The following is a 19,123-nucleotide window of genomic DNA, read 5'->3' on the forward strand; positions in this document are numbered from 1 at the left end:
TAACTGTGATAGCGCTTAAGTGACAACAAGAGCAACAGTAACAACAACAATAGCAAAAATATTATGAAAAAATGGGAGAAGGTTTACATTTAACAACTTTTGGTGGATCGCATGCAAGCCAAATAAATTTCTTTCTAGAGGAAGACAAAATGATAAATATGTAAGGATTGCAAGGTGATAATACCTAGAGAGATTTTGACTGTGTAACTCAGGCAAATGGTTGTGGCTGTGTACATTAAGAGATAAAAGAAAGTGAATGAAATTAATAGGTGTCCAAAAATTAAGTGATGGAATTAAGAAGGAGAGAACACTATTATTTAGAAATAAATTGATGAAAGAAGGAAAGTGAAATGTTGAGGAAGAAGCAAACGTTATGCGAAATTAGATAGTCGAATGCATTAGGAAAGTGGCAAAAGCTGTTTTATGAGTATCTAGAGGAAAAAATTAAATCATGTAAGGGAGCTTAGTGGTGGAATGACGATGTACAAAAAACTATCAACAAGAAATGGGCACGTTTCAAAGCTTGACAAGGGACTAGAAACAATGAAAAAATCTTAAACAACATAGAAATGCCAAAAAGATTACTAAAAAAGTAATAAGGCTAAACTTAATGCTTATGAAGATCTTTAAAATAGATTGGGAACAACAGAAGGTGAGAAAGATTCTTCATACTTACAAAAATGAGAGAAGAAAAGTAGGGACCTAGGTCATGTTAGAAGCATTAAAAATGATGACCAAGGGTACTAATTAAGGACAATGGGATGAATGAAAGGTGGGGGAGCTATTTTCATAACTTGTTAAATGACAATCACCCTAAGAGCGTAGAGATAGAAGGAACCATAAATTCAAATGATGTTGGAGTCCATAGGTACTTCTGTAGGATTAGGATATCTGAAGTGAAAGAAGCTTTGAGAAAGACGAAAACAAGAGAGGCGCTTAGACCAGATGGTATATATACCAATAGAAGTTTGGAAGGGGTCCTTACTCATGGCTCGGAGGTAGACTCACAAGAGCTTCAACACAAAGGTTATGGGCTTGAGTACCCATTGTGGTTTGTGTAATTTTTATTTTTATTTTTTAAATAGAGGTTTGGAAGTGTATGGAGATACTAGGTTATTTTGGTTACCAAAGTTGTTCAACAAAATTGTAAGGTCAAAGAAAATGCTAGACCAATGGAGGAAAATTACACAGGGACCTATTTATAAGAATAAAGAAGACATGGAATGCACTATCTTGGGATTAAACTTACGAGCCATAATATGAAACGTTCCGAAGGAGTGATTACACAGACTATGGCATAGGGCGAATGTATCAGAAAATCAATTTGGTTACTACTGAAGTTATTTTTCTACTTTGATAATTGATGGAGAAATATAGGGTCTTTACAATTGATAAATTTACAAAGAAGGTCCCTTATCCTTCCTAATGTATGTTTAATGTACATGAAGAATGCGGAATCCATCAACCACTTGTTTATTCATTGCACCTTCGCTCGAAGCGTGTGGGAGTTTTTCCTAGCAGAGGCACACACATTTTGGGTTATGCTGGAATCAGTGGATAGTCTCATTTGGGCATGGCACAGAGGGGCAAGCAGAAAAGCCTCTGAATCTGCTGGCCATTTTCTGGGCTATCTAGAAAGAAAGAAATGAGCGATGCTTTAGAAATAGAGAAGGTTCAGTGAATGGGGTAATCATCAGGGTTGTGGGGTTTGTGCGGGAATGGGCCCCTTTTGTATCGGCAGCTAGTGCGGTTGCTTTTATCTCGTTGCTTTCCCATTAGCTGGGGTGATCAGTAGGGTTGTGGGTTTGTGCGGGAATGGGCCCCATTTGCATCGGCAGGCTATTGTGGCTGCTTTTATCTCATTGCTTTCCCATTAGCTGGGGTAATCAGGAGGGTTGTGGGGTTTGTGCAGGAATGGGTCCCTTTTGTATTGGCAGCTGGTACGACTGCTTTTATCTCGTTGCTTTCCCATTAGCTGGGCTTTGTTTTCTTTCCCTGTCTTTGGTGGGCCTCTTAATAAAGTTGTCTCGGTGAAAGCTTACGATAGGGTCCCCATCTGATGAGTGTTGAAGAAAATGAGGAGGATACACTGACATGGTTAAGGATGTGTATGAGGGAGCAGTAACAAATGTAAGGACAACTAGTGCAGAGACAAGTGAGTTCTCAATTACTGTAGGCTTGCACCAAGGGTTGGCATTAAGCCCGTACATTTTCGCATTGGTTATGTATGAGTTAATGAGGCATTGGCAAGAAGAGATCCCATGGTGTATGTTGTTTGTATATGACATGGTTTTGAAAGACGAGATGAGGGAGGGCGTTAACATAAAGCTAGATTTATAGAGAGGTGCTTTAGAATCTAAAAGATTTAAAATTAGTCAGACAAAAATAAATTATATGGAGTGCAATTTTAGTAACAATAGGAGTAGGAACAAGGAATTAGTTAAGATTGCTGCCTAAGAAGTTTCCCAAAATGGCCACTTCTGATATCTTGGATCAATAATTTTTTACAATGGAGAGATTGAAAAGGATGCTACCCATTGAATTCAAGCGGGGGTGGAAGAAGTGGAGATGTGCCTCTGGAATTTAATGTGATCATGGTGTAACACTCAAACTGAAAGGGGAATTTTATAGCCAAGAACAACCATGCTTTATGGAGAAAATGTTGGGTAGTTAAAGAACAACATGTCCACAGGATGAATGTAGCTGAAATGGGGATGTTAAGATGGATAAGTGGCAAGACAAGGAACGATGGAATTAGAAATTAATGCATCCGAGGGAATTTGGGAGTAGCACCAACAAGTAACAAGATGGGGGAAGTAGACTTGTATGGTTTGGTCATGTGCCATGGAGACCAAGAACTGGCCGGTTAGGAGTGAGTTGGTACAAGTTGAAGGCCCTAAAAGGACAAGGGGAAGGCCTAAAAGGATGTGGGTGGAAGTAGTAAGAAAAGATTTGATGACCTACAACCTAACTGAAGTTATGGCCCTTGATAGAGTCGAATGGTGGAAATGGAATCATGTCGCTGATCCCAATTAGTTGGGATAAGGCTTAGACGATGATGATGAATGTGTAAAACCAAAGACCCAGTTACTCCCATGGTAGGAAACCATGGATTCTCATACATCCTTCTTAGTCGATAGAAATTAAAGTGTATTAGCTTATAACATATCCCTAACTACCCAAATACATACCTTTAAACTTCAAAAATGAATAAATAAATAAAATAATACCAATGGTTGCAAGACTATACATCCATGCATAACAGTTTCTTTTTTCTTTTATAATTTTAACGGCATACATGGACCATCTCCCTCCGAAATACTGCACACAGTAACCATTGCATCTGCCATCTTACTAATCTGAATTAAAGCTGCAAAGAGCATTTTATTGATTATACGCAGTAAACTGAGGTTATCTAATAGTTCTGTTACTATAAAAACAAATACCAAGGCAGCTGTTCGCTCTCCACATTGTAGGCTGTAGTATACACACCAGATGGGTTGTCCAATCTCATGGGACAGAAGTTACTAGATGGGCTGTCCAGTATCTTTCAAACCCCCCGAAGGCTAGAGAGCATCAATGTCTGGTAGCCATGGAATTGCTGCATTTCCATCTTGAAGCACTGAAAAAAGAAAAGAAGAGTGAAAAAAGCAGAGATATAAGAGAACTGAATGAATACTTAGATCTTTTCTTATGTCTCCAAATTATCCCAGAAAACTAATGTTGAGTAGGTTTGGAAACGGCTAGGGCCCAGGCTGAGCTGCATGCCAGTTTTAAATAGGCTAGGCCCAAGTAGTTCAAAATTTGGGCTGAATCCTTACCAGGCCTGCCTGTTGCCATCTGTAATGTTAATGAAATTACAAAAAGAAGGGACCGATCAAAGAGGAGTAAGCAATCAGCTAATGATCATTAAAACCTCTGGAACTTGGACATGGACGTGAGTGCAATGTATTGACAGTTACACCATGATGTATGAAGATAATAACACTGTAAGAGTATTAATCTGTGACCTTTGGTAAGCAGTAAGCCCGCATGTGCTTTCAAGGAAGCTCATGCATACACCACCACATGTCCGCAGGGCACATGAGAACAAGATCCAATCCATCATCAAAGAGATTCCACTCAACAGGTGGGCAACATATGTCCTCTCAAAGAAATAGGCTGGCCCACTCAACAGGTGAACAACACGTTCACATCGAATTATTAGTTATCATTTTCCAAACCATCCATTTCTTCACACGTGGAGCCCACCTGATAAATGGACCACCCTATGAAGGCCTAGATCGCATATAGGGGTGTTTATGTTTTGTGTTTGAAGATCGGCTCTGAAACTAACAATCCTCTTAGCTTAATACCCATTTTTAAGAGAGTCAATCACACACATAATAGCTTATGAGTGACTTGACTAGCTCCAAGTATAAGGAAGGGTTGAGAGGCATTGTCCACAAGTTAGATATTGAGAAAGCTTACAACCATGTGGATTGGGGTTTTTTGGACTATATGCTTTGGAGAATTAGTTGTGGGGCGAAATAGAGGGGATGGGTAAAGGAGTGCATCAGCTCCGCTAGATTCTCAGTAATGATTAATTGGTCGCCGAAAGGGTTTTTCCAAAGTTCGAGAGGTATTAGGCAAGGGGATCCGCTTCCCCCCCTTCCTTTCGTGGCGGTAGCTTAAGTATTAGGCAAAATGCTGGAACGCAGGCAAGAAGTTGGTTTTTTCCACGATTTTGTATCGATAGGATGAGATCCCCGATCTCCCATCTTTAGTTCGTGGACGACACGCTTTTATTTTGTGACGCTGATGCGGGTATGGGGGGAAAATTGAGGATGGTTATCTGTTGTTTTAAAGTTGTGTCGAGGTTGAAAATGAATATTGTTAAGAGCGTGATGTTGGGTGTATGCTTGCCAGGGGAGAATCTATTAGAGTTGGCTACCTTGTTTGGAATTTGGATGTGAGGCAGGTGAATTTCCATTTACTTACCTTGGGTTACCTCTTTGTAAACGTTGTGGGATGTAGTAGTGGAGAGGGATGAAAGGAAATTAATTAGGTGAAGGTATCGGTATCTTTCACTTGGGGGCCGCATAATTCTCATTAAAGCAGCATCATTAAATTTGCCTATTTATTTTATGTTGTTGTTTTGATGCTCAAAGTTGGTTCTAGTGAGCCAAAGCGAGATTTTCTGTGGCAAGGAGCAGGAATAAAAAAGTTTCATTTGTTACGTTAGGGAGAGGTGGGTAAAGCTTATGATGGAGGGGCATGAATTAGGGATTTGGAGGTGATGAATAGGGCATTGTTCAGTAAGTGGTTATGGAGGTTTGAGATGGAGGAGGCCATTTTATGGAGGGATACAGTTACTAGCAAATATGGATGTGATGCAAGAGGGTAGTACATTAGGGAGTCTTCCATGTATAGAGCCTCGGCGATCTGGAAATGGGTTGCCTCTATAAAGTCATGCTTTGCTGAAGGGGTCAGCATTGTGCTTGGGTATAGGAAGGGGATTTGGTTTTGGGAGGATGTGTGGATAGGGGAGTTGTCTTTGTAATCGTTACTCCCAAGAGTTGCCCGTTTGTCTGTGGATCAAAGTATCTTGGCAGGGTGCCAATTATTTCTCTCACTGGGGGAAATGGCAGAACTGGCTTCGTTGCTAAACCACATTCATTTAGGCCGCCGGAAAGTGGGGAAAGGGAACGATTGCTATGTTGAAGCGATAAATCTGAGTGATCCGACAATGCTCCCCAAAAGATTGCTGCCTTTGGCTGGCTAGTTTGAAGGGAGAAGGTTTTGACAGTGGATAATCTCCAAAAATGAGGAATGGTGTTACTTAATGCTTGTTTAATGTGCATAGCAAGCTCCAAGTCGATCGATCATCATTTCCTCCACTACCCGTTTGCTATTAAGGTGTGGAATGACTTCTTAACCAAGTTCAATGTCTCTTGGGTCTTACCGAGCTCTATTGGTGCTTCTTGGTGGCTTGGCATGGTGTGGAGGTAGGAAGGAGGTGAGCAATTTGGTGGGCTTTTGGGCAGTTTAGAGATAGGAATTGGAGGTGCTTTCGAAATTTGAGAAAGACCCCTAATCTGGTGTTAATGAGGGCAACGGGTTTTATTATTAAATGGGCTTTGTGTATGAATAGGGAGAATGATTCTACTTTCCTTTTGTAAGTTGTTGGGGTGATTGTTCATCCCTTTCCTTTTGTAAGGTTCTTTGCACCATCTTGGCACTCCTTTAATAAAACTACCGTTAACTTTCAAAAGGAAAAAAAAAAAAAAAAAAAAACAAGTGCATCAAGCATGCACTTTTTTTTTTTTTTTCCTTTTAATGGTGTCCTTTTACATAGCATGGAATTTGAATTAATTACAGAGTCAAACACAAAAGTAACAACAAAAGCACAATCAACCAGTACCAGGTAAATGTATAGAATAATGCATGATATGGTAACTACCAGCTATTGGGTTGGGGAGTTGTTTGAGGTGAGACTTTCAAAAATGACATTTTTTTTTCTTGACCAGCATTCTATAGTAACTCAGAAAATTGACCTATTCCAATCAACAGCAAGAGTCGGGTAGATGCCAATGCCATTAGACATGGATGTTAGGTTTCAAATCTGGTAAATAATAAAATCCTGAAATGTTGAGATATCTGTATGGTTATACAACGGTAATGGAAAATATAATATTGTGAACGGAGCTGACCCAATTGCCCTAGGCATAGGAGTTCTATCCTTCCCCCTCCAATCATTTTCTGTCGTAGTAAGTATAGATCAATGCGATCTGGACTGCCAACTCTTGGGATTCAGTATTGATGGGCCAGTAACAAACAACTTCCTTTATTGGACTACCCCAAACCATCCAATCGGATAATCTTTATCTCATTGAATTTTAGCCATATTTTATTTTCCCCAATTCATTACATGGTTAGGACTGTCTCTGATCAGTATTCCTTTAAAAATAAAAAATAAAAAATCTGGTCCATTCACTATTGGACCTGTTCAATGTATGGTCCAAATCTCATTAACATGCACCACGTGTATGGTAAGCAAGATCCAGAGGCACTGGATGAGCTCCCATTTTAAACATCAATTCATAAAAGGTCAAGATGTAGAAAAATGCTTAAAGATTGATAAAAAGAATTACAAATCTATAAATAGCTATAGATATTCTTTATATATAAAAAAATATATTGATATTTTCCCCCAATAACTGAATTAACTTGTGGAGAAGACATGTCTAGCACATACTATTGAAGCAAAAAGGGGCAGGCCTCATGCACAAGTCATCAATTAATTAGAGTTTTTTTAACAAAAACCATCATAGTCCCAGTATTATCTCTTGCTCATTAGACCTCTGAATGTCAAAATAATTATACAAAAGGAAAGTATTATCTCTTGCTCATTAGACCTCTGAATGTCAAAATAATTATACAAAAGGAAACTCACTGAGCGGAGAGTATTCTGGTAGGCTGATATATCTGGGGCAAGACGACCTTGAACTGAGCATGTCATCTTGAGTGCTAGATCCAATTATGCAATCGCGAGGCTGAACAAAGCATGAAACAAAAATTCAACTACTTTGAGCTTTGATCTCTTAAAAGTCCTAAATTCTGGCAAATATAACATATTAACACTGTGCGAATGTTAAATGAGATAATAGGAGTAAAAAGGGGATTTTTGGAAGTACAGAACTCAACCAGTCAAAAAGAAGAATAAGAAAAGTGCAGAACTCAAGCCTAACCTTGAAATCCTTATAGAAGCATATATGAAGCTCTTCCACAGCACCATGTTTGCAGACCAATAATGGGGATGCCCCAAAAGTGTCCTCGATGGTGGCAACAATGTCTCCCAATGGATATTTGCATGTATTGTTAGGCACGTATCCAGCATCAGTCAGAATTTTCTGGCGGCAAATCACATGCCATATTTAGAAGAAAAAGATTGAATAAAATGCAACAAGACTTTCATAAAATTGCAGTTCAATTAAAAGCTGTGGATAATTGTAAAGGAGACAACTATTAAATAAAAACAAAGGCTTGTACATGCATGTCAGCATCGTAACCAACCTGAGCATCTTACATTCTGGATCTCAATGTTTGAGGAGGGAGGGGGGGGGGGGGTGGGGCAAGAGCTCTAGGCTGCAGTTTCAAATTTCAATCAAATCTTATAGATGGTTTAGGGTATGTGACGCAGCAAGGATGCACTGAATCCACAGCATGGCTGGCTGTGGGCGAGGACTCTGAATCCTGCAAGTGACTCAAACACGGAAGATTGGAATGCTCTAATGACGGGCGATCTGGAGCAAACCAAGCAAAGATGAAACCCAGCTTCAAGATGAAGAACAATAAAGGAATCCACTAAGCAAACAACTAAACAATAGCAACTAGATCGAAACAGAAGTTACACCGTATGGAGGAAATCGAATCGTCGCTGTTCAAATCTATGCCCATTGCATCACTGGTTGGCGGGAATAGCATTTCTGCCATCTAGTACTAGGTTCAGGCACATCAACGGCTAGCAGAAAATTCTATTTATGCAAGTCAGTGTTCCCCCTCAAAACATTGTTTCTTCCGCCAGATAGGTCTGGATATGCACGGCTTTGATTCAATGTTCTGGCCAGCCGATCATGGTCTCTTCTTTGGGACCATTCGGGAGTTAGATGTCTGGATGTTAGGCATGCGGGGCCCTTAAACAAGTGCTTTTGTTGGCCACCCAGATTGAATGTGACAGTTATCATACAAAGCCTCACAAATCTTCTTCTTCGTGGGATATGATTGGGACTTCCTCAATGATGAATGATGTGGTTAATTTTGGGCCCAGATGTTCTTGAATCATCTCCCCCAGTCGAAACAAACTCGTCCTCGAGTTTTGACCAAAGGGTAGATCCACAACATAGCACGCATCGTCCAAGTCATACTGATTGATGGTTGCCAAAACACATGCGATCCAAGGCAACATCTGATCTCCTTTGGCGTTCATCCCTTCATTTGTACCCGATTTTGGTTGGAACACATCTATTGCTGATGGAAACTTACAGGCCACAATCACATAACATATTTCATCGAAACAAATCACTTGCATAGAGATCAAGCCATGTTCGACTTGGATTTACCATCGACAGTGGCGTCTTCTTCAGGTTCCTCGTTGAAGATTGGTTCTCTGCTAAAGCCCATGCAGTCACTGGGTTCCTTATTCAAGATGTAAGCCTTATTGAAATCCAACATACCCATCAGGCACCACTTCGAGATTGAAGAGATGATTAAGAAAAAAATAATCTGTGATTCTGTGGGATTTCAGAGATGGCTGAAAGGTTGAGGTACCACCGTGGCTTCGTGCATCATCCAACGGAAAGCGATGACTGGTAACCAGTAAGATCAAACAGTCGAGCTTCAAGTTGTGAGATGAGCTCGATGACATAATTTATTTGTCGCTGCATCTTTTTGAGCTTGATGCGTTGTGTTAATTCCTTGAGTTGCCATCTCAGGAGCTAAATCTCCTTGTCTTTTGTGTTGGGAGTATATCGTTTGCAAGCTCAAACTTGTGGAGCCATGTGGGATGTATGCATTTTGCTTGGGAAATCAGTGTGTTTGATTGGTGGGATGCAGGAGAAGTGATTTTGGGTGATAGACGGGTAATCTTGTGATGGGGATTCACATATTGGTTCATATGGCATAGCAAATTATGATAGAAATGGAAATGGAAATGAAGTTGATAGGGGCGAGGTTATCTAGTTCTGAAAATTTGTAGAACATGTAGCGTTTGAGGCTACAATCAACCCTCAGAAGAGCTTACATGATGATCCAGCCTTTTCATTGAATGGTTTAAATGCACAGTCATAGCTGTCCCAACCAGTGTCCAAAATATCGGAATCGCATTACGTATCGCACCTTTGGGATACAAATACGTATCGGTTATCACACCTTTTGGGAAACATGGGGAAACATTGGGAAAAGGGTTGAATTTTTCAATAAAGCTTCAAGGATTGTTTAAAAAAAAAAGGCATTAATACACACCTTCAAAGCATAACATCTCAAAAAAGAAGTGCACATAATAGGTTTCCTTTGCATAGGTTCCTAAGCTATGCGGTGCCTGACTGAACTAATGCAACTATATTCAAATTGAATTCATAACATTTAGAGTGTACGTGATGATCATTTCATCAAACACTCCCAATACTTCGAAATTAGTTTCAATTGACAGTTGGTTGAAGGGAAATTTCAAGAAAAAATTATTTTAATATTTATTATTATTAATTTTTAATTAAAAATGATTTTTATTTTCTGAAAATTGACAAGGACAGGAGATCAGCCCTCATACATTCTTGATTTCATGTTTGGAGTGCAAATATTGAAAGCAATTTAGGAGAAATTGGGGAAATTTCGATTTTTTTCCAAATCGGACCACCTATACACAGATTTCGAAATTAGAGTGTATGTGATCATTATTTCATCAAATACTCCTAAATACTTCGAAATTAGTCTCAATTGACAGTTGGTTGAAGGAAATTTTCAAAAAAAAAAAAAATGGAGAACATGAAGAACTAATGGATATCGAAATCAAAGCTCCAAATCCATGATTTTTCATGTAAAACATGAAGAACCAATAGATGTCTAACCATTTGACACTGATTTAACATAATTTCAACAAAAAAAAGGGATAAGAACTTAAAAATTCTCACTGGATTGAACATGTGGGATATATCGGCAGTTCGGCACCACCTTTGAGTTTCCTATCGCGCAGGTGGGATACAACATATATCGTGGGATATGTCGGCTGATATCTTCAATATTTAAAACATCGATCCCAACCTCCACAAAAAATTGCATGAGTCAACAAAATAGCCAAATATTCGATGTTTGGCTTTGCAAACACCCAACCTTTAAAGAAAAAACACACCGATCTTGCAACTCGTTGAATGGAATGATCATAATTGCAATTTCCTCCCTCTCGTGACCTCAATTCTGAATCTCTGATCAAGCAACTTGTTGTACACCGGCAATCAAGCTCAGTCTTGATACCAACTAAGGCAATAAGGGACAAACATAATCCATGGCATGACAACTGATGTAAGGACATGTGATGGCCTAACCCTAGATATATGTATAATCAGGATGATGAGATTCAAATAAATAAATTAATCAACCAACTGTTTTCAATCAAAGGGATTAGGCAAATCTCAATACAGAGATGAGATCATTCCATCAGGGTCATGCCCCTTAGCATAAAATCACATAAACAGTAAAAAGGGAGGACCTCGGGATATGAGGATATCCCAGATCCAGCATAAGTCAGTCCACGGTCAAGTTTGGATCTGATTCTAGCCATCCATCTTTTCCGTTTAAATCAAAAGGAAATATCCAGAGGAACAAAATGGATGAAGAAGGGAGGGTTTGAGATGAAGAAAGTAAAGATCATTTGTCATTAAAAGAAAAGAAGGTAGATGATTCTAACATTTTCTTGCATCTCGAAGATCTAGGAAGAAGGAAACCTGAAATCGGGGTGGAATCCTCAACACCTTAGGGCCAATCCTGAAACCTTAATCTCTTTGATATAAGAGGAAAAAAACATACGAATTCTTACTCATTCTTTCAAAATAGGGTTTCTCACAGTATATATAAGTCATGGAAATTGTAAAAGTGCACTAAAGCCTCTGAAAATAAGAAAAATAATAAAAAGACAGAAAAAGTAAAAAGTGCACTAAAGGCCCTAAAAACAAGGAAAAGAATAAAAAAAAGGCCTAAAACTAAAAACACCTGCATGAAAAGGTGTGAAATTCGACCCATGGGCCTACGGTCAGGGTGCAGTCATGCCACTCCTGCACTCGTAGCGCATCAGAAAATGAGTCCGATAGACTCACCATCCATCCACATCAACTCCTCCGCTCCGGTACTCTGTCGGCGACGCCTCCTCTTTTAGTACACTCTAAAGGGTGCACCACTGATATCCGCATCACCAAATCTCATACTCCTTCTTTTCCCTTCCATCATTGGTCTTATGGTGCCCCTCCAAGTGTTTTGGAATTTGCTTAGCTAATGAGTAGTGATGCAGGACATGAAATTCAAGTATGATGTGCAAGATTTTCAGGCTTTAGATCACACTAGTTCAGAAACAATTACACAAAATTCCATATCCCACACAAAAGTTCAAACACTCAATCAAGGGAAATTTTATGTGGATCCAGGCCTACACATGCTAGGGCCGGATCAATCAAAATTATAGACCAAACAAGAATCAAAGGAGGGTAAATTCATTCACACATGCACAGAAATAATTCCCCCAACCCAAGGGATTCAGAAATTTTAATTCGGGGAATCCTAAGGTTGAAGAAATGACATAAAATTGGGGATTTGAAGAATTTAGGATTAGGTTTAGGGATTTTGGGTGAAAGAGGAGTGAAAGAGAGGAGAGAGATGAACCAGAGAAGTACCACACTTGTGGACAGCAACAATGGCCCAAATGCACGTGCGTGTGATCCCGACCGCACGTGTGTGGGGCCCACTATTTAGAAAAAGGTCAGCTTGGCCTTAGTCGGCCAGGGATGGACTCCAAAACCTCCAAATTTCAGCTCGATCCGATGCACGGTTTGTGCGTGGTGCTTCGCCAAAGTTTCAGCCCTCCTACAGGGCCAGATTCTAGAAATTTGCTGCAGAGAGAAAAACTGCTGCAATAGAGGATTGATTTGAAGTGTAGATTGTAGGAGGAGAAATATGGATGGAAGAAGGCAGGGGCGAATCGAGATAGGTGTGGCTTCGCACCACGGTAGTCAGCCCTTCGAGGGAGGGTTTTCCATCCAATTGAATCTCCACAACTCAGAAATTTAGAGGAGCAGAAAAATGCAGAAATTTTATTAATCTTCAATGAGAAAAAAGACTACAAGGGGTGCCTATTTATAATAAAACCCTATACCCCAAAACTCGCGCCATGTGCTCAACCTATTACTTAGAGACGAAGTAATAAAAAATAACAACTAATTAAAGCAATCTAAACCGTCCATGATATTCCTAATAACAATAATAAGCAAAATCCAAAGTATTAGATTAATTAGAATAGTGGGTCACCATCATGAGAACCCATGGTGGGATTCACATGACTATCAGGTCCACTCCAACGAACCAAAAAGCACTCCTCTAACTAGGAGGCCCTCCCTGGAGGTTGTCATCGATCCAGATCGATGGTAGGGGCCCTCCTCCTTGCGTACGTGCGTAGGAAAAGAGTGCTCACCATCAACAATCTTCAACGAAGGGCTCTCATTCTTCCTAATATCTGTCTAATGTGCATGGGGAATGCCAAGACTATCGATCACCTGTTTATTCATTGCCCCTTCGTTCGCAATATTTGGGACCACTTTCTCCTTATCTTCCATATCTCATGGGTGATGTTAGAGTCAATTGACCAACTTTTGTGGGCCTAGCATGGAGTGGTCACGGGTATTTCTCACAGAACAGTTTGGAGGCTTGTTGCAATGGCATTGTGGCAATCTTCTGGTTTCTGTGGAAATCTCGAAATGGTCGATGCTTTCTAAACAAGGAATCTTCAGTCCAAGAGATCATCTTCTTTGTTAAGTCGGTGATTTCAGAATGGGTTCCCTATGTAAAGGCAGCCAATAGCGTTGACCTTTCCCTTTTGCTTTCACCTTATTGGTGTTTTTTCTCTTCGCTTTTGGGCAGGGCCTTAATAAAATTTCAGTTATCTTTCAAAAAAAAAAAAAACCTTGGGAAATTTGACTCTTCTGGACATGTTTTCCTGAAAAAGAAAATAGAAAAAGAAATGAAAAGAAAAAACTACGCCAAATGCCTTTTTATCATTATCTAACTCAAACCATTGAGTGATTGGTACATCCATATGGCCCCTTAATTACGATTACAGTTCAAATCTCATTATCCAATTTGATTCTATAGGACACTAAATTCACATTGAATCCTCTTTTCCTTCTTTTTTTTTTTTTTTTCAGAAAAAGAATCATACAATGCACTCAAATTTTGAATTGCATAAGGTCTCAATACCATTAGAATGTGCAAACTTTATCTTATAGACTGAAGGGATAAATTGAATTGCAGATGACAGTATAATATTGATTTCTTGCTAATGAAATTTATTCAGATTCTCTACATTTGAAAGATGAGCAAGGTTTGACATTTAATGTTAGAATATGATTGATTTGGCATCTCTTAGAAGAATACAATTTAGAATTTGATTGATGCAGCCTTATGATTTATGGTCTGATTCTATTTGGAGTTCTCCTTCAACTAAAACTATTTCTAGAAGCATAGTTCCAATCCGAGGCATGAATAAATTGAGCATTCAAAAAGATAGACAAGAAATGGTATGCTTCTAGTATGGAAAAGTTTTAGTGATATCACTGGCATTAGCTATACAAACCACTCAAGTTATACTGTCTTCAGCTATATATTGTCTAAGACTTACGAGGAGAGCTAATGCGTACACCACAACATGCAAGCAAAAGAAGTGTAAGGTGTGGATTTCCAGCTTTTCCTCTAATACTAACCGTCATGTCATACTTGAAGTAGAGGTTGAGGGCAGTTGAAAAGTAGCAGTATTCATCCTGAATTACTGGAAATGAACAAGTCCCATGTTTTTCTGCAAGCAACAGTGAAAATAAAAGAAGTCGCATGCTTAATATAAAACCAAAGAGCATAAAAAGAACAACTTAAAACAAAAGAAGAAAATGCAAGGAGAAACTATAAGGTTATGATGCATCGTAATGTGGGTCATGTCCTGATGCACCAGTCTGTGCAAATGGAGCCTGCACTTTGCTGATATAGACTGTAGGTCTGATGGTCCCTACCATGGATGGGAGATTCCCCAAACAACTGCCCAGACCTTCAATCAATGGGCTATGAGTCGTCAGTTAAGGGAAATAAAAAAGGGATCCATACGTCCATGGTTGCAATAAGTATGAATAAACATTATTTGGATTCTGTAGGCAGTCATAATCCATCATCACTGCAGCCTTGTCCCAGCTATTTGGGGCATGATTTAAGATAGTCTGATACAAAGCAATTTCAGCTGAGCCATATCAGATTGGGTCAAGACTGGGATGAGTCATGCCTCCATTAACCTGAAAATACCCTTGACTTGGTCCGACTCATCCAGTATTGGGACAAATCTCATTGAATTGGGGCCATTCAAAACGAAACAAGATGATTCACACAGTGTAACTCATCTGCAAACTCAAATAGTAAACAGTTGTACGATGTTGATTCATAAAAATGGAAAATGGGCACCATGCAAATAAATTGTGATGGCGTGGATAAAATTCCACCTGACATAATATAATTCAAAGGAAGAAAAAACGTAAGTTTTCTTAATTTAAATTAATTGTTATCTTAATCTCTTAGTTGAACAGTGACTAACAAAGCAATTTCATTACTAGTCAACGCATTCAATGCAAAAAACAGGAAATTTCAGAATCCTTAACTGGGAAATCTCTAAATAAAAAATTATTGAAAAAAAGAAAAGAAAAGGAAAATGCAAGCATCAAATCAAAGATATTAGAAAATTAAAGAAAAGCGAGCAATGGAGATTGCATAGCAGAAAAACAAAAAAATACCAGACACATCAAAATCTATTTAACTAGATGAAATTGGGAGATAGAGAATTCTGATTCTTAATTTTTCTGTTTTCCAGGTTTTTTTTTTTTTTTTTTTTTAAAAAACAAAAAAAAAAACCAGTTTTTGAACTGGACAAGTCTCACACTGAAACCAATATGTAAAACCATAAAATTTATTCCATGCCAAATTTGGGTTTGAAAAAAATATCATCATAAAAGGATGAAGAAAAATAAATGTGGAAGTCTTGTAAAGTAAGGAGAGAGGCCTATATCATATAGGTGGTTTAGAGTCTAAAAGCAGGTGGAGCAAAGGTGATTTTTCTCAGGTTTTGGTTGAGGGTTAAAAATACTAAAACCCGAAATTGCTCTGCTCCTTTCCCTAATTTAAGATAAGCTTAGAAATCAACCAGAAACTAGAGAATCCAATTTCGCTTTCCAATTACACAAACTTGCAGAAGTTTGAGAAAAAGATAAGAGAGCCAATAATCAATTTGAGTTTTTGAAAATTGCCCAAGTTTATTTCAAAATTAAAACCATAACAATTCTTAGGATCCTTGCCTAGACAAAGCAATTAAACCAGAAAAAGTCTTGAGTCTGAATCTAGATCTTGAATCCTACATGAAGGAAATAACTGAGATATTTCAGTTTGAGAAACAGAGAAAAAAAGTGGGGGGGGGGGGGGGGGGGGGGGGGGGGGGGGGAGAAAAGAAGAAGAAGAAGAAATCCATAGTAATACACTGCATCATGCAAGGAAGTTAAGGTAGAAGATGTTACCCCACTGTTCACGTATATCCAGTCAAACCATGCACAATAACACATAAGACAAAAATGGCATCAGGGTCATACAAGATGTTAGATAGTCAAATTAGAAAACAAGCTGATTCTGAAATTCATAATAACCTCATGTGCCCAAAACAGTCCTTTTCCACCATGGCAAAGTGAGGAAGAGCTGCAACTTAAGGATGGCCAATACTTTTCAAGCATTCCCATCAATGATGTGATCTGCAAGGTAATAGGAGAAGGTGGATGCACATTATTCATGATGAAATATAGAGGTTTTCTAAGCCCACAGACGTGCAGTGTTCCAAATATCAATGATATTGTTGATAATATACACCGATATTATCACTACTGCCAACCTGGTAATACTGAAACCACTGGAAACAGATATTTCCAGGTATTGGCGAAAATATTGCCAATGTATCACCATAGTGTCAATGCAGAGAAAATATCACCACAAGCGCTTTACCATAAATTCCCGGTGTCAACAATACAGGTGATATTGTCACTGACACCAGTTCTTGTCCAGGCAACTTGTGATATTGCTGTAATTTTTATTATTATTTTTAAAAAATTTAAAAAAAAAAAAAAAAAAAAAAAAAAAACATAAAAAGTAGAAAATACAATAATTTTCGAGGTTTTTTTTTTTTTTTTTTTTTTTGAGAAATCAGTTTGGAATTGGATTTCGACCATACCCATCTAATTTATTTAAGAATGAGGTACGATTTGGACAGATTTGAGCAATGAGAGGGATGGTAGGCCGGATATAAAAAGGTGAGATTTTTTCATAAAAGACCTATTTTTCTTAACAGTTAAGCTTCAATTTGAACTGAAATCGATGTCCATGCATGATTCTTGTGCATTGACATGGATTTGAGTTGAAAATATAAAGATTTGGGAGTCGAAATTGGGAAAAATTGGAAGAAACCCATTTTCTCCCCTAAAATAAGTGATTGAGGGCCAAATTTTAGAATGTTGATGAGAGTTGGCTGTTATCGATTCATGTAATTTAATTTTTAGAATTTTTTTAATTATTTGAAAATTTGAAAATTAACTAAAAATAAGTTTAATTTGGAAAATTAATTTCAACCTAATTTTCTTATATATATGGTTTATTTTACTTTTTTTGTTTTATTATTTATGGATGGATGTTGATGATTGATGGGGTCCACTTCTAGAGAAATATTACATTTTCGAAGATTTTTAAAATATGATAAATAAAAAATTTGTCTATTTAATATTTTTTTCATTTCGAAATTTATTTTATCTATGGATGTATGGTTCTATAATGTATTTGTGTGGATGGGCGCATTTTTTTTGGGACGGATGCATGCATGTATGTAGTGTGTGCATCATGCATGTATGCATGCATGCATAAATGGTTGGATGGATGGATCATGTATGTCTGCATGCGCTACATATGTATGCATGAATGGATGTAGCAATGTATGTATGTATAACTGTATGTATAGATGGATTAGATGGATATATGTATATGTGTATGAACATATGTATAGATGGATGGATAGACATGTATGATGTCTCTGTGTATGCATGATGGATGCATGGATGGGGTCCTTTAGTTTTTGGATGTCTTAGTCACTGTTTGTTATCTACATTGATAAGATATGAATTGGTTTTGGTTTTGAACTGGTTCTTTAAGACAACACATGCTTTAAACCCCTATTAAATGGAAACTTATTATGCATGCTTCCTTTTTGCAATTTTTCGATTCCTAAATATAAAAACATGTGTCTTTTAGCATCTCCTGAAGTTAAACTGAAAATTTTCATCTTTTTCCCCGCGTTTGCCTCAGTCAGCGATACATTTCCTCGCATCAGTGATATCGATACATGTTTCGATATCCTCAGTCAGGATACATGTAACGATACCGATACTACAAACACTGCATGCATGTACAATGAGGTTAGAATCCATGTGCACTGGTCCAGCTCATAGAAGAGTTTGTTGTAAACTTTTGACTCCCCATAGCTTAAAAACTATAACTGGATGGTAACCAATGCCCATAGAGTCTAAGGCAGGAAAGACAATCCCATCTCAAATGCCATATCTTCTACACCACGAAGAAGTGCCACATGTGCCTACGTGGTAGGCTTTGCTGGATCCTAAATATGTATAATACAATCCCATTTTGTACTTTCCTAAAATTGGGCCATCCAACTCAACGGGTGAGTGGCATGTGATGTGCCCTGAATGCAAAGGACTTGTTACCATCTAATGGTCTACCACATTGTGCACTTGTAGCCCGTCTGATCAATGGACTGACAGATTTTTTGTCAAAGGAACACTCCTATGGGGATCTTATCTTATAAATGGCCCGGATCTCACCCATGGGAAACTTGAAGACAGGACTATGTAGCTAGCTATCATTCTTCTTTTTCCAACTAGAATACAGTTAGATTTCAATATGTTGCAGCTTGCAACTAAGGATCATTAGCATGTATCTCTCCACCAGACCAAAATGTAGATGTGATCTAACGATTGGAACTGTCCATTCCCTATGTTTTAACTTAGGTCTACCATCTATGGTGATCCAACAATCAAATTAAAAGATGATCATTGAAAATTTTCTTTTCAGAGAACCAAATTAAGAAATGCATGCAGACTAACACAATCATCCTCTCAGTGTAAGTTTCTCATTGTGATCTATCTACTGTAGCTCCAGAACATGGATAGTTTTTATCATTAGTCCATCTCTACATGTGGACCCCATTGGAGCAACACGTGCCAGTAATCTAAAAAATCAATGCAAGCAAAATTAA

General features: G+C 38.3%; 1 protein-coding gene across 1 annotated transcript in view; it reads right to left on the reverse strand.

Annotated features, from left to right (window-relative positions):
- Positions 1-3,255: 3,255 nt before the first annotated feature.
- The window catches only part of LOC131240214 (ribonuclease 2-like), a 29,891-nt gene continuing 14,023 nt past the window's right edge, over positions 3,256-19,123 (reverse strand). The window contains exons 4-9 of the mRNA XM_058238338.1: positions 16,461-16,562; positions 16,335-16,338; positions 14,496-14,587; positions 7,731-7,892; positions 7,436-7,535; positions 3,256-3,622 (exon numbers count right to left, since the gene is read on the reverse strand). Coding sequence (XP_058094321.1) covers positions 3,567-3,622; positions 7,436-7,535; positions 7,731-7,892; positions 14,496-14,587; positions 16,335-16,338; positions 16,461-16,562 — 516 coding nt within the window. The 3' untranslated portion in view covers positions 3,256-3,566. The remainder of the gene's footprint in view (positions 3,623-7,435; positions 7,536-7,730; positions 7,893-14,495; positions 14,588-16,334; positions 16,339-16,460; positions 16,563-19,123) is intronic.

The sequence above is a fragment of the Magnolia sinica genome, chromosome 3, assembly GCF_029962835.1.
Source record: "Magnolia sinica isolate HGM2019 chromosome 3, MsV1, whole genome shotgun sequence".
NCBI classification, from domain to species: Eukaryota; Viridiplantae; Streptophyta; class Magnoliopsida; order Magnoliales; family Magnoliaceae; genus Magnolia; species Magnolia sinica.